A 21,713-nucleotide genomic window follows, 5' to 3' on the forward strand; every position below is an offset into this window, starting at 1 on the left:
AAGGAGCTCCCTACATCAATGAGGCTAGCAAACTGCAAGAAGCTCCTTACATCGATGATGCTAGCAAATCTTAAGGAGCTCCCTAAAGCAATGAGGTTAGGAAACTGCAAGGAGTTCCCTACACCAACCAGGCTAGCAAACTGCAAGGAGCTCCCTACATCAATAAGGCTAGCAAACTGCAAGGAGCTCCCTACATCAATGAGGCTAGCAAACTGCAAGGAGTATCGATGATGCTAGCAAATCTTCAGGAGCCCCTAACATCAATGAGACTAGAAAAACGCTGATGTGCTCCCTAAAGCAATGAGGCTGATAAACCTCAAAGAGCCTCTTATATCAATGAGGTAGGCAAACTTTAAGGAGCACCTTACAACAATGAGGTAAGAAAACCTTTTAGAGCCCTGTACAAGAATGGGGCTAGCTGACTTCAAGATGTTCCCTACATCAATCATACTAGACTAAAAACCTCATGCAAGGCCCCCTGTATAAATACGGTTAGTACACTTAACAAAGCCGCTGTATGAGATCTAGTTCAATCACTCCAATCATATAGAATAATAAACCGGTGAGGAGGTATTAATGTCGCATATACATCTATTTATATTACGTTCTGAATATTTTAACCCTTAACTGATTTATAGAAGAAACCTGTTAACTCATAACCTTATTAAACATGTACATGTGCGGTTTAAGAAAGGGAAAACGATAACATGAACTAGTTAATTTATTCTGGTTGAATATGTTTAACTAAAAGGAACAAATCAGTTTATAAATATTTTTAATATACACACAACCGTATAATTGCTTCATGGAGTACTTACTCAGTAATTAAATTCAATTTGCCACTTAATAACCCTTCGCCCATAATTAATAAACATTCCTAAAGGATGACATAGTTAATACTTACATATTTCACGTTGACCATTTTTTTTCAGGTGACGTGAAAAGAATTAAATTGACAGCGCGTAGAAATTATAAAGTCATTAGCATGTTATAGTCTGTTTCACATTGTTGACACGTTCTACCTTAAGCTGCTAATTTGACATATACCATCACCAAGGACGAACAATTGAAACTGACATTATAAATTTGAGACATCTGCTACCTAAATCTTTTACGTTTTTACATTTAGTTGACTGTGTCGACTGGAGTACTATTGTTAGATGATTAGCCTCAAGATGCTGCTCGCGGAGTAAGGAACAGATGTGGAAGAAAACATCGACTGTTAAGGTAAGTTGTAAGTTCAAGTTTAACAAGAACGGTAGCTTGTGGCTGTGGACATGTAGGACAGTATATTAACGTAAACCGTAGTCAGGTAAGTAGTAAGCTTGCTGCATAAGTTGGGCGTTAATTGTACAATATTGTTTATAATTATGAACATTATGATAAATCGTTCATATATTCATCAATTACACTAAAAATACCGCGGTAGATACTTAAAGTTTCAAGTCTTACCAGCAGAAGGTTATTACGTTGCAAATAAAGACATAATACTATGTACCATGTTCGGAGTATATTATATGTGGTCATAAAATAAATAATATGTAAAAAAAGAAAAAAACCCCATACATATCAAGTTATAATATGTAGTTTACCTGGAAAAAGTATAGCCATGTATGTTTTATTCCAGTGCTGTTTAATGATAGTCAATACCATGATTAATACATAGGTTGGGGGCTATAGGAGTACATATTTTGTGAAGGAAATCTTTTCTTTTTCAACATGTATTTTCTTTCAGCATTTTCAAAGTAGTCAGTACATATACTCGGTACGTTTGATGACAGATGTCAGAACACATACGAGATAATAATAACGAGGGATGACACAATATGTGAAATGATTTAAACCAATTCCGGTCTAGAAAATCCGTGGACCATGGGAATTTGATATTGTGTTTAATGAAGTTGGTGTGACTCCGCGGTGGGTTTGGGTCCATACAGGGATTTTGTGTGTAAATTTGTATTTCCTATAGACAACCTACTACATAACCAAACGATTACTTCAATCCTTCCTGGATTGATCCCGGGGTCTTACCTCCTTCCTCGGGACTATGCTGTTGGTAATTTCCTGGAAACTATTGTGAGAACCCAACGCTAAAAGTACACATATTTGCTGGGCATGAAGATGACTAAGGGACGGATACAGATATACACTCATGCTACAAGGATTGGCCTCAGAGTCTGACCCCGCCCCTGTTGACTTGGTCCCTTGGCCATAACACGGAAACTTATTAGATCCCTACCCTTTAACCTTATATACAATTTCTTGGCATGATGATACGAACTCATGCTTCCATGATTGCCCGTAGTCTTCTCGACACAAAAGGATATAACGGGATGCCGGAATGATCAGGGGTCGGAATAAACAGGGTTCACTGTACTAAATCTGGTTAGCAGGTTAAAGTCCTTTATAACAGCTCAGATCATTTAAGGACGTCTGTGGCGATATTTAAAATGAATTGATGATGGTGCAAACACCAAACGCATGTTTTCCATTAACTGATACATGTTTATTATCTAACGTTTTTGTAGTGCTAGATAATCACACAAAAAGCATTTCAATCCTTTTCATAGAATGACGTTGATAAACTATTACAAGCACGAATAGCTCTTGCAAAATAAACACGTGTATATAAATAAGTTGTATGTATGTATACTACACGTGCGGCACCTTATACTTAGCAAATTGTCCTTAATCTAGGCTCGTTAGAGAAGGTTTGCGTACTAATTGTATTGCGGAAGTTGTCGGTGACACTATTTAAGTGGTATTGAATGCGATAACAAGCTGTGAAGTATGTCGAGGCCTCCATCTTTTGACGAACATTTATCTATCATTAATGTATGACTTTCCCCAAAGGTGTACATTAACAACCAACATCCATTTTCCGATAGTGTCTATCTAAAATTTGAATAATTTCGGTTGATGCAATATAGGCAGCATTTGGCTGGACGTGATGCGGCGTCGTATACGCTCTCATCTATATAACTGTCATAATTTGGAGGTACGATAGTCTAGTGGTAGGACGCCGAAGGGTTGCGGGTTCGAGTTACGTCATGACCCTGTGTTTTATCTTTGAATAAGAAACTTTACTCCACTTGTCCAGTCTACTCGGCTGTAAATGAATACGTGGTTGGACAATGCTAGAATTGTTGAATGCTAGCCGTGAGCGCCGAAATGGCAGCACCGGCTGTATGCTCCTAGGGAGTTGAGAAAGACGTTGGCTGGTAGCAAATACTCTGTATAACCACGAATAATAATTTGTGAACCGCGTTGAGACGACCTCCCAACTAGGTTGTGATAAAGTTGTATATAAGAACCTCTAACTATTGTTATTAAGTCCCACAAACAAAGTGGGGGACCTATTGGTTTCACTCCGTTTCTTATAATTCTTATATTTTGTCCATGCATTTTCTCAGAAACTATACATTGGATTCCAATGAAACTTCACATGAGTATCGAGACATGTGCCTAAATGTGCAAGACAGGGTGATCTCAACCCTCGGGGTAAGATTCTTAAGCTGTCAAACCCTCGGCAAGCCTCGAGTTTGACAACTTAAGAATCTAGAATCTAGAATCTTACCCCTCGGGTTGAGATTACCCTGTCTCACCCCAAAGGGGGTGAAATATTCTATTAATCTATAATCTATTGAGAGCATTCGTAGATTAAAACAAAGCCATGATGTCATTCATTGTTGTTTTTGTACTTTAACCGAGGGATTTTGGAGACTTTACCTGTAGCTGACAATAGATAAAACCTCTGCAGCCCCTCTGTCTTAGTACAGGTACAACAATATTGGTACCAGGTAAGTAAAAACACACACAAAAAGGGCAGTTGATGTATTTCTGGTAAATCCTTACAGGACATCTCTCCTGGCATATAGTGTTCTCATAGCATCTTGTAGTTTTGAATTCCAAGGCCTTGTTGTGACAACGTTTTCATGTTGACGTCTAGGACATTACGAAGTCCCGAATAGTCACCGTCATCGAGAAAGTTCACAAAACGACCACTGGTGCGGAAGTGGTGCGGAGTGGTAATTATTAGTTCATAAATAGTGTCGGGTCTATATTCACCTCCGTCTTTATTCCTCTCCTCCATCACAAAGTAGCTGAGGACATTGTTAAGGTCCGGAGGAGAAATTCCCAACACATTATTGTAAAATTATTTATTCCACTGTCGGCTTCACTCTCACTTTTAGGCTGTTTCAGCCAGTATTTTGGCACAACCCCTCCTTAAGAATATTACCAAGGTCACCTTTTTGATGAGGAGCATCAAATCTAGATGACTGCTGGTAGACTTATTTTTGCGGCTCTTTTTCTTGCAGCTCAGCCAACTCGATTACCTGGGCTGTGTCCTGCATCTTATTGTCAGATATATCTGGAAAAAAGATCACTTTTCAATGTAAAATCAGTAAGTTTATATCCCTGTTTGTCTTTCAAGGATAAAACATCACTTAAAACACTGTCTGTGTCAATTTGAAGGTCGAGAGAGTTATCAAAGAGTTGGTATCTCGCGAACATATCGTGATGAGTCATTACAGAAGGTCACCAAGGCATAGAAATCTTGCCCCATTCAGGATGTGTTCAGTCGGACATACGGATATACGTAATGGTATACGGACCAGTGCCTAAAACCACACAAGGGTATATGTATTTATTGTTCATCGTAGATTCATTCTCAAAACGAGGTGACGCGTTTCCTTAAAGCAATAATATAAGTCTCTTTCATGTCCAGGGGTGTAGGATAGGAAAATTCCACCCGAGGGGTTTTGCCAAAAATCCTCGGGTAGAATTTCCCTAAAATGTTTGTAGATATTGAGCCCGCTAAGGCTGCTATCTACCACTGATTCTTGTAGAACTGTACACATAATTTATCAAATCACAAACTTCATATTGTAATAAGCTATAGAGCTGGATCGTCAGTACGATCATCTCAATTACCAATAGTTCCTCTTCTTTGGACGAGAATGTTGCATATCCACTTTACACATCATTGAATCCAAATAAAAAAGCTCCTTAGGGCAGCAAACTTTCATGTAAGAAAACTCATACAAACTCGTGAGATTTTCTTGGGAGTTGCGAGAGGTAGCATAGAGAAAGCATAGCTCAAATACAAGAAGAAGAAAAACTGGTGAGGGCAAAGTGCAGGACTTTTTTGTGTGGGACAGAGAGCATGGCGATACTGCCAAAGAGTACCCGTAGGATTTTCTGCTTGCTAAGCTTTGTCAGAAATTAGTTGGACCATTCTACATCATATATGCATTGAATAATCACAGATACAGTCTAAAACATTGCCAGTTGTGAAGTCTCTAATACATGTTAACATGCTAAAACTGTGTATCAGTCCAGAACTCAGACTAACAACCCCTTCTCCGGACATGATAAAGTTACCAGACGGACCGGGATAAATGAAGGATAATTGTGGACCAGTGCAGTCATGGCCATGACTCAGATAATGACTCTTACCTTGGTTATGATCTAGATTGTGGAGATACAGACACAGATGCCGTGTTGTTGTTTGCAGTGGACAGATTTCTATGCTGCAAGTACAGTCACCTGAATCAAACAGAGATGATCAAAGAATAGTTTATATCACGTTTCCATCACGCTTTCGAGTCTATAAGTATTACTGTAGAGGTTTTATAATTGTGTAATAATGAGAAGTAAAAACAAACAGTTAAGATGGAATATGGACAATTAGTATTGTAAGCATCCAACACCTTAGCCCTTTCTTGATTTGGAGTTTCTGTAGTAAGTGGTCGGTGTTACTCGTGTTGAGCGAAGACAAGCAAACACCTTGCGTTAAACTTAAAATAATGATACCTCTCCTGTACTTTTTGTGTTATTCCTTCTATTTTGAAGTTTCTGTAGTTCGTGTTCAGATAAGTTGTATTGGACTAAAACAAGAAAAAAACTCTCGCATTTACGTAAATTAATTAATTCTTTATTTTATTCTTTATTTAATTCCGTTTGTTTTGGAGTTTATGTAGTTCCCTTTTTTTATCGACTGTGAATTCTTATATATTTTGTATGTTACAGTAGCTTCGCTTCTCCTGTACCTATTGTTTTAGGATTTTCTTGATATATATACTTTGTTGAGTAATCAACTACGTAGCCTGGGGTTTCTATGGTAGTGGCTACAAGCAACACTTCACAAATTTTACAGTCGTCAGAATGATTTTTTAGAAAGCTGTCAGTGTCTTCTGTAGTTACAGACGTGTTCTTTGTCGTTTAAATCCTTTGTTACCGTCATACGTACAGGGATTTGACCGGCAACATGATGGCAGCTCCGCATGGGTGCATCTTAATTTCGATTTGTTCTTTCAAGTTAACGCTTTAAAGTATTTGAATACATATTTTAAATTATTTTTGATTTGCTTGATTTTATCGAGTATTTCAATTGGTCAGTTCCATGCACATTTTACATCGCTATATAGATATGAGAGATTTTAATAATAAAAGGAGACAAACTAATGTATCAATTATGCTCTTCATATGAAGGTAGCAATACACTTAGACAACAAAAAACACATTTGTAAATACAAGCTGACAGCAATGTTGTATATATTAGCTAATTACATGCACATGGACAATTTATAAGTACATCCCTGGTATACATGCAAAACGTGTGTGGGTCATTCATTATTGTCATTGTAGCCGACAGTGTTGGTGAAGTAAATAATCACAATTAGCGACGTTATTAGCTAAAAGATGTCTGCCAAAGTAATTTGTTAAGTTGCATAATTAGACTGGTGTTTCAGCAATAATACGAAGCTAAACATGTAAACGGCGACCTCTGGAGGCTTGTGTTGTAATAATTCTTTTTAAATGACTTTTCTAAAAATGTTTTCTCTAGTGCATTCCAAGAGAAATGCGACATATCTAGAGTGTACGACATTTATTTATTCCTTAATGGGTAAAGGAAGTTGTAAATTACAATGTTACAACAATCACACTATAGGTGTGTCTAGACGGTTCAAAGTCTAAATAGGACACGCACACTAAACTATAAGACAACAAACTACAATGGAAAAGTAAGACGGAAACTAGACAGGGAATATAAGACGGAAACTAGACAGGGAATATAAGACGGAAGCTGCACTTGGAAATATGAACAAGAATTGTAAGACGACAAACTACACTTTAAAACTAAGTCTGAACTGAAACATTGAGGAAGAAATGAATTTTTACTAATTATCCTCAAGTAAAAATATATTTAAATTCATTTCGCTCATTTGACTGTTAAGAAACACTTTCTATCGAATAATCTGTCTCGACCTATATTCTAACGACCCGACGAAATCTAACCGGTATTTATTAACGTAAAACAGTGCTATCGAGAGGGAGATGTTAATTAAATAATGCATTATATCGCGAAAGCGTTCTTCGGTGGAGCATTGGTTTTACCTGCCTAACGTCCTTGCGCAATAATGTGATGATATGTACTGAAATGTACTGAAAAAAATGCCACACACTCACTTGTGTTTTTTCTTCATAAAATAAGTGCACTGAACTAAGCTAATTTCTATGCTTTAAATATAACAAATACTTACCTCCCTTTGAACGTACGGTTCTGTAGTACAGAAACCTCACATGAGCTGCGTTATGTATATTTGTATTAGTATTAAACATAATGTCTTAATGAAGTCCCCTTACAAATCTCGTAGTAAACAGAGAAGATGAACTTAGATGTTTTAAAATATAATACAAAAAGCAACTTCTTTTCCTGAGTGTTACGAAGGTAAAACCTGATTGCTCTAGTGACCCTCAAATACGAAATAAAAGACACCTAGATATTCACATCCTCAAGGGATTATCGCTTTACCTCATCCTTTCAATAACACAAAAACGCTGAAGCCATGTACATATACCCACATAAAAAAGATATTTCATTGTTTCATCTGAGAACATGTAATTTAACTCCTTTTAAATATTTGATAAAAAAATACTAAATGTCCATGTGAAGCAGGTAAAGGCCCTTTTTAAAACAAAGATGGAGGGGTGACTTTTTTATTTGTACTGCATGAAAATGTTTCTCATTGAAATTCAAAACGTCAATTGTAGGAGTTTATTATACATAGATGTCTTGTCTACTGATAAATATCGGCTTGTATGACTGCCTGTGTAATGATATTGCCTCTAATATTTCTGTAATCCATTCCTCCACAGAAATGGCAGTTGACGAAACTAACCGGAAGGATGGTATAGAAACGTTCATTGTCAATCAAACACGAGAGGATGATGGAGGGGAAGACACTGAGAAAAAGGCGCGAAAAAACAGCCTCGTTTTAGCCACATTTTTGTTGGAACTGATAATACTTGTTTTCATGGTTGTGTTGGAATACTTTCTCAGGTAAAATTGATTTATTAACATAGTTATTGTTTACAGTAACCATTCGTATGTCCGATTTAAGACTGTTTACTTAGTTTAACTGTTTATATTTAGTGAATTCTATAACATATACCGACAATTTCGTTGTTTTAGCTGACGTCAGTTATTTCTGACTGTGTAGTACTATTTTGTCAGATTTATAGGTTGACGTAATATATTTCCAACTATTGTGTTTTATGGAAATATCGATGCTGATGTAACCCTTTTCTAACTAAATATATATAGTGTTTGTGAAGATATCGATTCTGACGTAATCTATTTCTAATAGAGTTGCAGTATTTCATCATTTTAAGAAGTACAAGAGAATACGGCACCCACTATGTAAATATAAGTCAAATCCAAGTAATGTCACGTGACGGCAACCACCATGTTAATAAAGATCAAATCAAAGTAATGCCACGTGACGGCACCCACCATGTTAATAAAGATCAAATCAAAGTAATGCCACGTGACGGCAACCACCATGTTAATAAAGATCAAATCAAAGTAATGCCACGTGACGGCACCCACCATGTTAATAAAGATCAAATCAAAGTAATGNCCGTGTTGATATAGGTCAAATCCAAGTAATGTCACGTGACGGCACCAACCGTGTTGATATAGGTCAAATAAAAGAATGTCACGTGACGGCACCCACCATGTTAATAAAGATCAAATCAAAGTAATGCCACGTGACGACACCCACTATGCTAATAAAGGTCAAATCAAAGTAATGCCACGTCTTAAAATGAAACAACAAGGCACAAAAATGACCAAAGCTGACATCTATATCGCTAAAAACAGGATATTTTATTATGAGATGATGGTGACCATAAACCTTGGCCATAACCTTAATCAATGTTGACCTACACTTTTTCTAACAGTGTTTTAGTATTGCATTGGGCTGTGATGTGTACATAGTTGGTGTATGCTTTCAAGGTATTCTTCATTATGTTAATATAGACGTAATCCTTGTCTAAAAGAAATGCAGAATATTGCCAGGTTGGTATTCGTTAGGCTGATGTTGACGTTATTATTATCTAATATAGCTGCAGTATTCTGTCATGGTTTTGGTTCCTATTGTATGTATCCTGTATCAGCTGACTTGCCAGAAATGTTGGACCGCATTCGTTTATCGCGATGCAAACGGTTGAACCGGTTGGACCAGAGTTGTTCATTAATGAAACAAGTTGGACCTAGTAATCTGATCATGTGGCATTCAGGCGAGTCTTGACAAAGCCTTGCAAGGTCTGCATAAACTTGTGCAGTTCCGCCATGGTTTATACCCGAAAATGTTACATCTGAAAACGGACGTGCCAGTTGTTCCCCATAAACGAACAGGCCGCTAGCTAGTGGGCGGGGCTGTACAGTGATCAGCGACGTCAGTAAATCTCTTCCTTACTTGACTATTTCGGTTTTAACTACAGTTGGTTACCTGTTATGGTTTTCGACTAGTACATTTTCTGATTTACCCTTTCACCCCTATTTAACTTTAATTCACTCTACCATGCATTGCTATGGATGAGTCCATTATGGTCTACAGTGGTTAAAAGGTTAACGTGAAGTCTTTGATGGCTACATGGCCTCTGATAAACTAGGACACGGTTGACGGATTCCCAATATGCTATTTCAGATGTTTGCCTTAAGATGTTCTTGAAAAAGCGTTGCTTTATATTTTTTATCAATTTGAAATTGGCCGATATGACCTTTGATTACCTCGTACATTTACTGCACTTTCAAATTTATTTAGGAAAATATTCCTCTGGGTTTACAATAAATAAAATGTAAATCAGGTGAGCCTTACAGACCCTTTGCGCCTTTTTTAAACCCTTTAGTAGCTGTTTTATTAGTTTGGCATGATTTTCATGTCAAACGAGTCAACCCGCGTATAGTGTAAGATTAACTGTAGGTCACAACAGGGAGATATGTCAAACTAATGTTTATTATCACTTTTCATGTTTGTTATTAACTGGGTCGTAAGGCTTAACGACCTAAACTGTGACCCACTTGACTTGTTCAGATTTGTATATCTACATATCTAAACCATACACAAAGCCTTTACAACATTGAAGGTACATGTATATATTTTCGAATACTTTTGCTGTTGTATTGTTTTGTACACTGAAGTCACCAACTATCCCAATTATAACGATTTAACCGCCGAAGCATTGTCAGAACAATGAATAATCTGACAATTATGAAAATATTCTTGTAACACAACCAATACGTGATTCTATGTGACGTTTCGATGACTAGCACGCAAAGGTGTAAAATGTGAACGAGTTGTCCACAAATCGATGTCGGTACATATAAAACACATAATTGTGCATACGCTTAGAGTGTAGCCGAATCGACATCGATTTGTGGACAACTCGTACACATTTTACGTCTGTGTGTATATACGCTTCTCTGGTCATGTTTTGGATGATAACGACAGAGTATATATCGTACAAGTCATCGAAACGTCACAAAGAAACACTTATTCGTTGTGTTACAAGAAACTTTTATAATCCATACTTACCAACCTTCATACATAAGGTAAGAACTACTGATAAACTTATAAATCATTGTCAGTTTAATACATAAGGTAAGAACTAGAGATAAGGTGACAGATAGACTTATAAAGCATTGTCAGTTCCATACATCAGGTAAGAACTTGAGATAAACTTATAAAGCATTGTCAGTTTAATACATTAGGTAAGAACTAGAGATAAACTTATAAAGCATTGTCAGTTCCATACATCAGGTAAGAACTAGAGATAAACTGATAAAGCATTGTCAGTTTAATACATAAGGTAAGAACTAAAGATAAACTAACAGATAAACTTATAAAGCATTGTCAGTTTAATACATCAGGTAAGAACTAGAGATAAGCTAACAGATAAACTTATAAAGCATTGTCAGTTTAATACAAAAGGTAAGAACTAGAGATAAACTTATAAAGCATTGTCAGTTTAATACATCAGGTAAGAACTAGAGATAAGCTAACAGATAAACTTATAAAGCATTGTCAGTTTAATACATAAGGTAAGAACTAGAGATAAACTAACAGATAGACTTATAAAGCATTGTAAGTTCCATACATCAGGTAAGAACTAGAGATAAACTTAAAAAGTATTGTCAGTTTAATGCATAAGGTAAGAACTAGGGATAAGCTAACAGATAAACTTATAAAGCATTGTCAGTTTAATACATAAGGTAAGAACTAGAGATAAACTAACAGATTCACTTTAACCTATTCCCTATTGAACATGTATGAATGTTTAAATGAGGATAAATTACATATTTTTGCATTCCAGATGGACGACACTGTTCCCGATCGTTCGACTTTCCTTCTCCTGCAATGATCCGTTAATCAGCGTCCGGTCCGCCGAGTCCGGCTTCTCCACCTTTATCTACGAGGGTAGTGTGCCCCACGCCACGATCTATGCCCTGAGCTTCTGTGTTCCTCCTTTCGTTGTAAGTTTGCTCGTAGCTAGTTCTGTGAAACACACTTATAGAAAGACTACTGTCATTGTAATCAGTTGATGAGCTGACCGTGTAGTAGGGATATTTAATACATATGTAAATATAAACTTGTGCTATACTAACAGTTGACTGTTGTGAGTTTAAAGTTATAGTCCTACGATACACTGTTATGAGTAATAATTGTCTGATGCAAACAATCATCGTATTGCAGACAATGAATGGATCTTACGGGGTTTTTTTTATTCGGAAATATTAAACACGTTGAGATTAAGATTTGAGCGTTGGCGTTATTGCAAACAAGTGATATTGGATATAAACAAGTTTTTGATTAGTTAGGGAACCGTGAAACTCATTAGTTGTGGGCCTTTACAGATGAGTGGTAGAATGTACCATTGCATACATGTTTTGAAGACACGGTAGTCTAGTGGTAGGACGCCGGGCTCGTGACCGAAGGGTTGCGGGCTCGAATCCCGTCACGGCGCTGTGTTGTATCCTTAAACAAGATACTTTACTCCCCTTGTTCCAGTCTACTCAGCTGTAAACGAGTACATTGTTGGGCAGTACTATAAATGTTGAATGCTAGCCGTGAGGGCCGAAATGACAGCGCTGGCTGTACGCTTCCCAGGGAGTTGAGAAAGGTATTGGCTGGTTGCAAAGACCCTATTACCATGGGTAATAATTTGTGAACCGCTTTGAGACGACCTACAAACTAGGTTGTGATAACGCGGTATATAGGAACATCGAATTGTTATTATTATCAATTATTTTGCAGGTACTTGTAGGTGAGATTGGGGTTTGGGCCTTTACTGACGAGAGGCAGAAACCAATCTGGTTGTCTTGCAATGGTATGAAGGTTCCGCAAGTTGTTAGAAGACTCATCAGATTTACAGGTAAGTTGATGTCAAATCGTTGTCCTGGTCGATATTTCAGCAACCTTCAATATTTAAGAGATAGTTGAATGCACAACAATTGTTAAAATTTTAATAACCAAAGTTAATGAAATTCCGCCCCGAAAACGCGCATCTAACAGAAAAATTCAGCAAACGAGTCTTACAGTGTTTGCGAGAACCTAACGTCAATTTCTTAAAAATTCCTGCCATAAAGGCTGGGGAAGCCTTGGAACATCGAATTGGCGTGTAATTTCGGAGAAAACGGATATTTATGTTAAGACTTGTCTAAATTATGTCACCCTGGAAAAATGAAAGGTTTTACTATTATCATTTTGTGAAAATATTTCTTTTTTCATCGACAATACACTCACAAAGAGTGATATTTTGCTCCCAGAAAAATAGGTTGGAGTCAATTTTCTTCCTATACCATACTGTGGTGATAACTTTTCAATCGTGTGCTTTTCGCAACCTCTTAACGTCTAGTAGTACCCTTGACGGGATAGGTACGAACAAATGTCCTGTTACTAGTTTTCCTGTCCCTTTGGGGTAAGTCTATCATATACACAATACATGTTATTCATTCAAGATGGCCAGACCAATCACACACACAATATATGTCACCCAAACACAACCGAGCCCATCTACCAAAAGATGGACATCTTACTAGCATATCTTCAGCTGGATAGATGTAAATGGCGTTTTTTGAACTGTTAATCGGACGGTCCTTCTATGTGGTGAAATCCCAATTAAGGATTTATAGTTATTAGTTCTTTATCCTGTATGAATGTTGTTGACTTATTTTTGTATGAGTTTCTAGACGTTTCTATCCAAGTCGCTATACGATATCTGTTGCACCTGAAGTGTTTCGTCGTCGATTGGTGGTAGCATATATTGCTGCGCACTGCTGCATTGTTTCGTTTGTTGATGGTACTTGAGTGGATGAATTCGATACTACTACCAGGGTCTTCCCATGCTCAAATACGTATAACAATGATTAGATATGACCGAAATCTTTCCTCTAATGTTCCCTTTAAGGATACTTAATTGATTGGTTTTCCTGTTCGTGATATGCTTAATAGGAATGCTTATATTGGTGGACGTGATCTATTTCGTAATCCTTTGGTAATATTTCAAACGTAAGACACTGAAGTATTTTATTTTGCTTGGTTGCACTGCATACTACTCTGACTTCTCCATTCAGCGATATATAAAGATATCGCAAACGTTCACAGTTTAGCGGTAGATATTGCGCTAAATTATGACTGCGCCGATTGGAGCTCCTGTATATTGTTTACTGTTGCATATTTTGTGGGCGCGCCAATTCATTAATTCGCTAATCCGTTGAAAGATAAAGAGTTAAAATTTGAGAACGCTAAATCTAGATGGTTTACAGTATGTATGGGTGTTTTTTCACCTTGTCATTCGATGCTAATTTCATGTCGGCGCAGAAAAGTTAGACACCAGGTCAATATCAAGCCGTTCGTTTACTCCTGCCTTCATGTCCTCTATCCAAGGTCCTTCTTGTTTCTAGTTCACCGTTCACTGCATGATCCTGGTACTACCGGTCTACATTCCTGGGCTTTCCTGTTTTCTCACCACTGTCTGTGTTCTTGTGCATATTTCAAAGTTTGTTGATCGTGCACTGCATGATCCAGGCACTTGCTGGACGTATTGAGGTGTATGCACCGGGAGAAATCGTTTATTATATTTATTTCCATTGTTTCACTCATTTTATTTTCTTGCTCATGTTCGCCAATATTATTGTTCAGCGATCTGTCCGTGCGAGGATTTCATATCTGTCAACACTACTCGTATGTTATTGTTCCACAGTCTGCTAACATGATTTGTTTTATTGCTGTCCCGGAAGATTCTGTTACGACAATACATTGTAATGTTACACGATCTGCAGATAAGTATCCGGCCTTCTGATTTTGTTCTAATGAAAAGGACGATGCATTAGCGAAATAAGTCGATACGTTTTTATGTAAAATGATGTATCACAAATAAAAAGATTTTTGTTGGTATGTTCTAGTGCAAGGAAAACAGATGCTGCCTGCATTCCACTTTTGTGCTTCGTTCACAATATGACAGGCTCGACCTTGCTTACTAGAAACCATAGGCAAAATATTTTAAAGATGATAAGTCTAAAAATGTATGTATCAACCTTAAAACAGTTGCGCTGTCTGTATCAATTGAAACACATGTTGTATTTTGACATAACAAATCCCCAAGAGAAATGCTCAAGTGGCTTTCGATAACTAAAACGTTAATGGAATTTGTACGCGAAGTAATGCAGGATATACGATCAGAATCGTAACCTGACACAGGGAAAATGACCATATTAAAATGTTTTAGAATACCGTAAACTTTGACAACGGTCTGTAACAAGTATCTGCTATGCCGACCTCTGACTTTGACTACCAGATACACTGTACACACACCGATTGATCAATAATTTTCCTAGGTTTCGCTGTGAGCTAACCATGTATTCATTATAACAAAACTATATAAACCGATTGCAATTCCCCAAGATGGCCAATGGTAGACAATATCCGATATGGCATTGTATAAGCATGGCATTTAACTCCTGTTCTGGTAAACATGTTTTTTGTGCCCAATTAAGGCTGCATTTAGGTTGCTTGATCATCTGCTGTTATCGAACTAGTCTACGAAAAAAGAGACCCTAGTGGTATTAGAGGAATCAGTCTCTTCAGCTGAATGTCAGTATTGAATCAATGCCTTATACACTGGCCAGAAACAAACAACATTTCAAAGACACCTAATTTGGTTTCGTCTCGCTTTGAGAACGTTTGATGCTTTTTTTGCACTTTATAGTACATACCTTGAGCAAAAGCGTGTGTTATGCTCAATGGAAGAAACTTGAAAAAGAAAATCAATTTAAATATTTTGTAGTACCCCTGAAGATGCATAATGAACTAATCCAACGTTGAAGTGGAAGAGTTCAAGTGTGTCTTCAGGGTTGAATGAGTTAATATTCTTCAAAAGCAGTTATCTGAATAAGGCCGAAATACGGTTCTCACTAAGCACTTCAAGTGCAAAGCTATGCAGTTGAATCGTACAACCCTTTATTTTATATATATGTGAACAATTGTATCTGTTATACAGCAGAAGTCTTGGATGCCAATAAAACATAAGATATTGAAAAGGAACATCTCGAATTTAGTAAAAAGATACTACATATTAAAAGGTCAAAATGCAACGTCATGACTTATTTTGAGCTATTTAAGATTTCCTATTAAACATGTAAGAAAATATTGTATGATGAAATACTGGAACTCCTATTATTGAATATTGAAATCTGCATATGAAGTTTTGCTGAATTCACCCCAAAATAATTCGATTGGGTTGACTATGTTTAAAATATCCTTTAAACCCTTTGATAATAATGACTTATGGTTAAAACAGTATAATGGGCATTCATTCTTCTCGTGGTTTATCTTTGGTTATGCAACGAATATTACATTGTACTCGCTAAGAGTTATTTAACATTTTGAAGACCACTTTTAAGTTTCATATTTACCAACATATGATTCTATGAAATAATTTTACACCATAATTTCCAAAGTACATACAGATGAAAAATCGAATAGTACTTGCAAATATAAGATTGTCAGCAGATAATCTATATATCGAGATAGGTTGATATGAAAATAAGGAAATATCTGAACGTTTATGTAAAACTTGTTATGTTCGTCACGATATTGAGGACGAATATAACTTTAATTTAGTATATCCTATCTATCAAGGAATAACTGTCGATATTCAAGCAACAAATACAGCTTTATAATGCAGCAAATGTTAAATAAGTAAATATGTATACGATGGTAGCGATTTTGGAAGATCACTGATGTAAACGGTTGCCGATATTCCGCTGTACTGTTCGCTGTGTTCTGCACACCATGTTGATGTCATGCATGTGGTGTTATACTCGGTTGAGCTGTAAAGCTCAACAAAATAAGAATAGGAATTTGAGACAAGACACAATCAGAAAAATATGTGGGGGTTTTACCCGAGTTTTCCTCTTTGAACGTGAAACTCCGAACTCCATATTTTCGAGATTGTGTCTTCATGTTCGTTTTATGTCAGGGAAGTTGACATGTCCAGAGTTAGAATGAATAGTCAGAATTCGATCTACTAGTATGTTTTTAATCCAAAATGACAACCAAACCGTACACTCATCATTATTTCGTATTTTAAAAACCTCTGTAAAAAGTTATGAATCTTAAGCTTTTAACAATTTCATAATTGCATAATTTTGGGCTGGTTACTGTCGATAAACTGTATCAGATTAGTTTAGCGGTGTATTCATCTGATCATCTGAACTCACAGTTCAAATTCTGAAATCTCGAGACAAATATATACGTCACTGAAGGGAAAACCATTGGGATATTTTTAGCTCAGGAGTTTCTTCTAGAATAGACGGACAGTAGTGACAAATTGGTGACTAACACTGTGCCAACTTGTTTATCTCGCCGAAACGACACCGGAATCTATTAAAACAGTTGCACTACAGTAAAGCTGCTTTTTGAAAAATAAGCAAGTCTATCATGATTGTGCAAGATACAATTTCAGTCGCCAATTATGAATTAGCAGAAACTCATCGGTGAGTTTGCGACGTTATTACAATAATTGAATGGTAGAGTAGTGTCGATTGTTTAACCGGTGATGAGGAGGGCTAAAAAACCAATCCGGAGGTAGAAACTAATTTAGAAACCGATTCCGTAACGACTAACTTGAAATACTGCCATTGGTATTTTTAAACAAGCAAAATCAGTATACAGATGCATATTCTCAAACTATACAAAACTCATTGAAATATTGAACTGAAATTGGGATAAAGAATTGATCATTAGCTGAGGTATGAATGAGTGTGGAATCAAGTACCTCAACCTTATGGCTTTTGTATATAAAAATATGCAGTAAATTTAAGAGTAAGGTAAAAATAACAACTCCAGTTTTTTTCACACACGCGGGCAAAAGGCCGCTATGCAGGTTTGAATCGTTTGTTGATCTTGCAATAAATGAGTGAGATGTTTAGATATAACAGAACAGTAATATAAATATCTACCTCGGTAATATAAGTATCGGGCATTTCATCTGAGTGACGACAGAATAACGGTAATATAACTCTACGGCATTATGAGTATATAGTATGATACTTTTGACTGGCATTTCAAAAGTAATTAATGTAATTTGGATATCACTTGTTTTTTAAGCTACCCAAAACACTTTGACTTGATTGCATCATTTGGGTTCTGGGTATTTAACTATCTTCATAGATAGTAATACAGAGTTTTAACAATTGCAGGAGTATTCGTATTCGGGGCGTTCACAGTGATGGTGTTTGCAGACGTGACGAAGCTGTTGACGGGTCGACTCCGCCCAGTTTTCCTGGAGCTATGTCGTGTAAACCACACGCTTTGTGACGCGCAGGGCGGTCAAGGAAGTGACGAACTCTGTACCGAGACAGACGAAATGATGCTTAGATACGCCAGGTAGTAAACTCATAACATGTGTCTGGTTAAAAATTATCGATATTATTTTCATTTTTGAAATCTTGATCAAACACCAATCGTTCAAAAAGTCAAAACAGTACTTGTTGAAAACATTAGTCGATTAAGTAGTCCGTTGTTCTCTTAGTTGTGGCGTTTTAACACGACATATCTTTCCTAAGACAGAGATGAAAATATAAAACAAGCGACAATTTTTTTTATCGGGACATAGTCTTGGGATATAGTCTAGGGGCATAGTATTGTAAACTTGTATTATTGTAACGCTTCAGTATATTAGTGCTGGATGATATTTGATAGTACGATATAAAGAGTTCTATGATTCAACAAAGATACTATAAACCCATCCTCGATATCCAATGATTACACTTACTTTCGCTCTCTGCACCCCTGGAAAATGCCATTGCAAAATCGAAGGCTCAGCGTTCATCATCTTCTGGATGAGACGAGATGGCTAGTTTGATCCTTTGATGTACATCAAAAGAATCTCGCGATGGCGTAACGGTAAAACTTACTGGCTTTGAAGTCGGGCGTCGCTCCTCTGTATTCTTCAAATGGCAAGTATCAGCCTGGTGATTGATCAGGTTTTTTGTGTTACCTGACACCAATCAAATAGCTAGCAGCGTGCCTTCATTTTGGCTATGACATATTCCAGGGGTGCAGGGATCGAAAGTGGGCGTAACCCCTGGTGTATCGAGGATGCTGTATACCAAGTCAATGCTCAACTTTCTGCAGCAAAATATGACATAACGTAACGCCATGCTGAAAGGATTCGTTACATTTTGATTTCCTTCTGTCGGCATTTTATTGTGTGGAGAATCACCCTTGATATGCTGACTGGTGTTTCGCCATGGTAACGCTAATTAATCAAAAATATGATATGCACGTGCAAAATATAAAGATGGTATGTGAAGGTTCCATTTCTCTTAATTTGTTTTGAGCGCGGCATGGATATGACATAGTGTTCAGACAGGTACGAACCAATCTGTACGATCAAATATCGCGCGATGATTACTGGAAATACGTAAAGGTATATTGATGAGATATTTGTACTTCCTTATATCAGTGCTTAAATGATCGTTAGATGAGAATCTAGTATTTTATGGCTGTTGAGTTTAATAGAACACGCGTCATCGGCAACAGGTTGATTTGTTTTGATCATTAATTTAATTTGTCGATGGGAATTTTCTAAAGGTCATTTTGTTTGTTTCAAGTTTTACGACTTCACAATAGCTATGGTAAAGGTCGAGCATTCGGATAATATGTAACTTGACTGTAGCTAATAAACTTAAACTTGAATTTCGCCCTTGTGCGTATAGGTCATCTCTTGTTATTGTTCTTTAATCACCAGTATCATTTGACATTTCTGTCCACAGAACCTCCTTCCCGTCGATGTATTCCGCATTGTCGGCCTACTCAGCAGTATTCTCGGCGGTGAAATCATGTTACCTTGTGTAAACACAGCCATTTTAAGCCTAGTTTTTTAAATTACACCACAAAATTCAATAAGAAAGTAAATGGAAGACAAATAACATCCCTAATTATGTAATGATTATTTTACTGTAGCAATTACGGCTGAGTGTCGATATGTTATCTGCATTGATTAAAGAAACGTGTACTGTGAACGTGATTCCAGAAGTCGTTCAAATCTCGAACGTGAATATTTCTCCGGTTAAAACACATACCAAATGCATTAAGCAACGAACTGGTACCAAATTCCACAGCTGCATCATTTATGCAACCAAATATTGCAACCTTTTTTTTAGTGGGGGGATTCTAATTTTCGCGATTTTGGTGTTGGCCATGCTGAAAGGATTCGTTACATTTTGATTTCTTTCTGTCGGCATTTTATTGTGTGGAGAATCACCCTTGATATGCTGACTCGTGTTTCGCCATGGTAACGCTAATTAATCAAAAATATGATATGCACGTGCAAAATATAAAGATGGTATGTGAAGGTTCCATTTCTCTTAATTTGTTTTGAGCGCGGCATGGATATGACATAGTGTTCAGACAGGTACGAACCTATCTGTACGATGAAATATCGCGCGAAGGTCATTTTGTTTGTTTCAAGTTTTACGACTTCACAATAGCTATGGTAAAGGTCGAGCATTCGGATAATATGTAACTTGACTGTAGCTAATAAACTTAATCTTGAATTTCGCCCTTGTGCGTATAGGTCATTTCTTGTTATTGTTCTTTAATCCCCAGTATCATTTGACATTTCTGTCCACAGAACCTCCTTCCCGTCGATGTATTCCGCATTGTCGGCCTACTCAGCAGTATTCTTGGCGGTGAGTTTGACATTTGGTGGCGTTGCCATCTTTGCGTCAGTATTGCACTATCATTATCACTCGGTCTTTCCGTTATACCGGTCCCCAGGAGGCAAATGTATAGAAGAAACAGACAGATGTATAGTATAAATAGTTTTCAGGAGAGTTCATCGAAGGATTATCAAAGAAAGACCGTCTCATTCTTTTTCTGCTTTTTTCGGTCTTTAAAGACATGCCTCACTGACTGTGCTATCAAGACTAACCTTAATATTCATAAAAAGTCCGATGGTCTATTAAAACAATACGTAGCAACTTCTTGTTGTATATAACTATGTTCGACACCGTCATTTATACATTGAACTTATAATTGTTGACAGAATAATGTCGAGTCTGGTAAGCCTATTAGCCAGGAGGTGTCAAGCGTCGTGCAACTAAAACCTTTAAACCTTCTTCGAGTGATGATGACGTACATGCCTATGTTATTTAACGCGCGAACTCATATTACCTTGTTTAAACACAGCCATTATAAGACTAGTTTTTTTTAATTACACCACAAAATTCAATAACAACGTACATGGAAGTCAAATAACATCCCTAATTATGTAAGGATTATGTTACTGTAGCAATTACGGCTGAGCGTCGATATGTTATCTGCATTGATTAAAGAAACGTGTACTGTGAACGTGATCCCAGAAGTCGTTCAAAGTTCGAACGTGAATATTTCTCCGGTTATAACACATACCCAATACATTAAGCAACGAACTGGTACCAAACTCCACAGCTGCATCATTTATGCAACCAAATATTGCAAACGGTTTTTTAGTGGGGGGATTCTAATTTTCGCTTTTTTCGTGTTGGCAATATTTTCGTGTAAAACTCAACCTGCGAAACTGATAGCCAATTTATCCCACCTTTTCTTAGCACTTTCTACAACAACCACTTCACATTAAATCGGCGCGTCTAATTACCCAATACTACCCAATACCACCCAATACCACCCAATACTACCCAATACCACCCAATACTACCCCATACGACCCAGTTATGAACCAAATACTTCTTTATTACTGTGAAATATCACCTTTGTAGACGTTATTTACTTCCATCTGCCATATTTTATCGGGAAATATGCGATTTGGTGCCGAAAACATCACCGAATTGCCGTGACTATGACCCAATACTACCC

At 37.0% G+C, this 21,713-nt stretch overlaps 1 protein-coding gene across 1 annotated transcript in view; it reads left to right on the top strand.

Annotated features, from left to right (window-relative positions):
• Window positions 1-1,063: 1,063 nt before the first annotated feature.
• Window positions 1,064-21,713, top strand: part of LOC110454402 (phospholipid phosphatase-related protein type 5-like) — a 29,225-nt gene continuing 8,575 nt past the window's right edge. The window contains exons 1-6 of the mRNA XM_021503885.1: window positions 1,064-1,227; window positions 8,164-8,347; window positions 11,665-11,824; window positions 12,606-12,723; window positions 18,053-18,239; window positions 20,491-20,548. Of these exons, the coding sequence (XP_021359560.1) occupies window positions 8,166-8,347; window positions 11,665-11,824; window positions 12,606-12,723; window positions 18,053-18,239; window positions 20,491-20,548 (705 nt within the window). The 5' untranslated portion in view covers window positions 1,064-1,227; window positions 8,164-8,165. The remainder of the gene's footprint in view (window positions 1,228-8,163; window positions 8,348-11,664; window positions 11,825-12,605; window positions 12,724-18,052; window positions 18,240-20,490; window positions 20,549-21,713) is intronic.

The sequence above is a fragment of the Mizuhopecten yessoensis genome, unplaced genomic scaffold, assembly GCF_002113885.1.
Source record: "Mizuhopecten yessoensis strain PY_sf001 unplaced genomic scaffold, ASM211388v2 scaffold7833, whole genome shotgun sequence".
Lineage (NCBI taxonomy): Eukaryota > Metazoa > Mollusca > Bivalvia > Pectinida > Pectinidae > Mizuhopecten > Mizuhopecten yessoensis.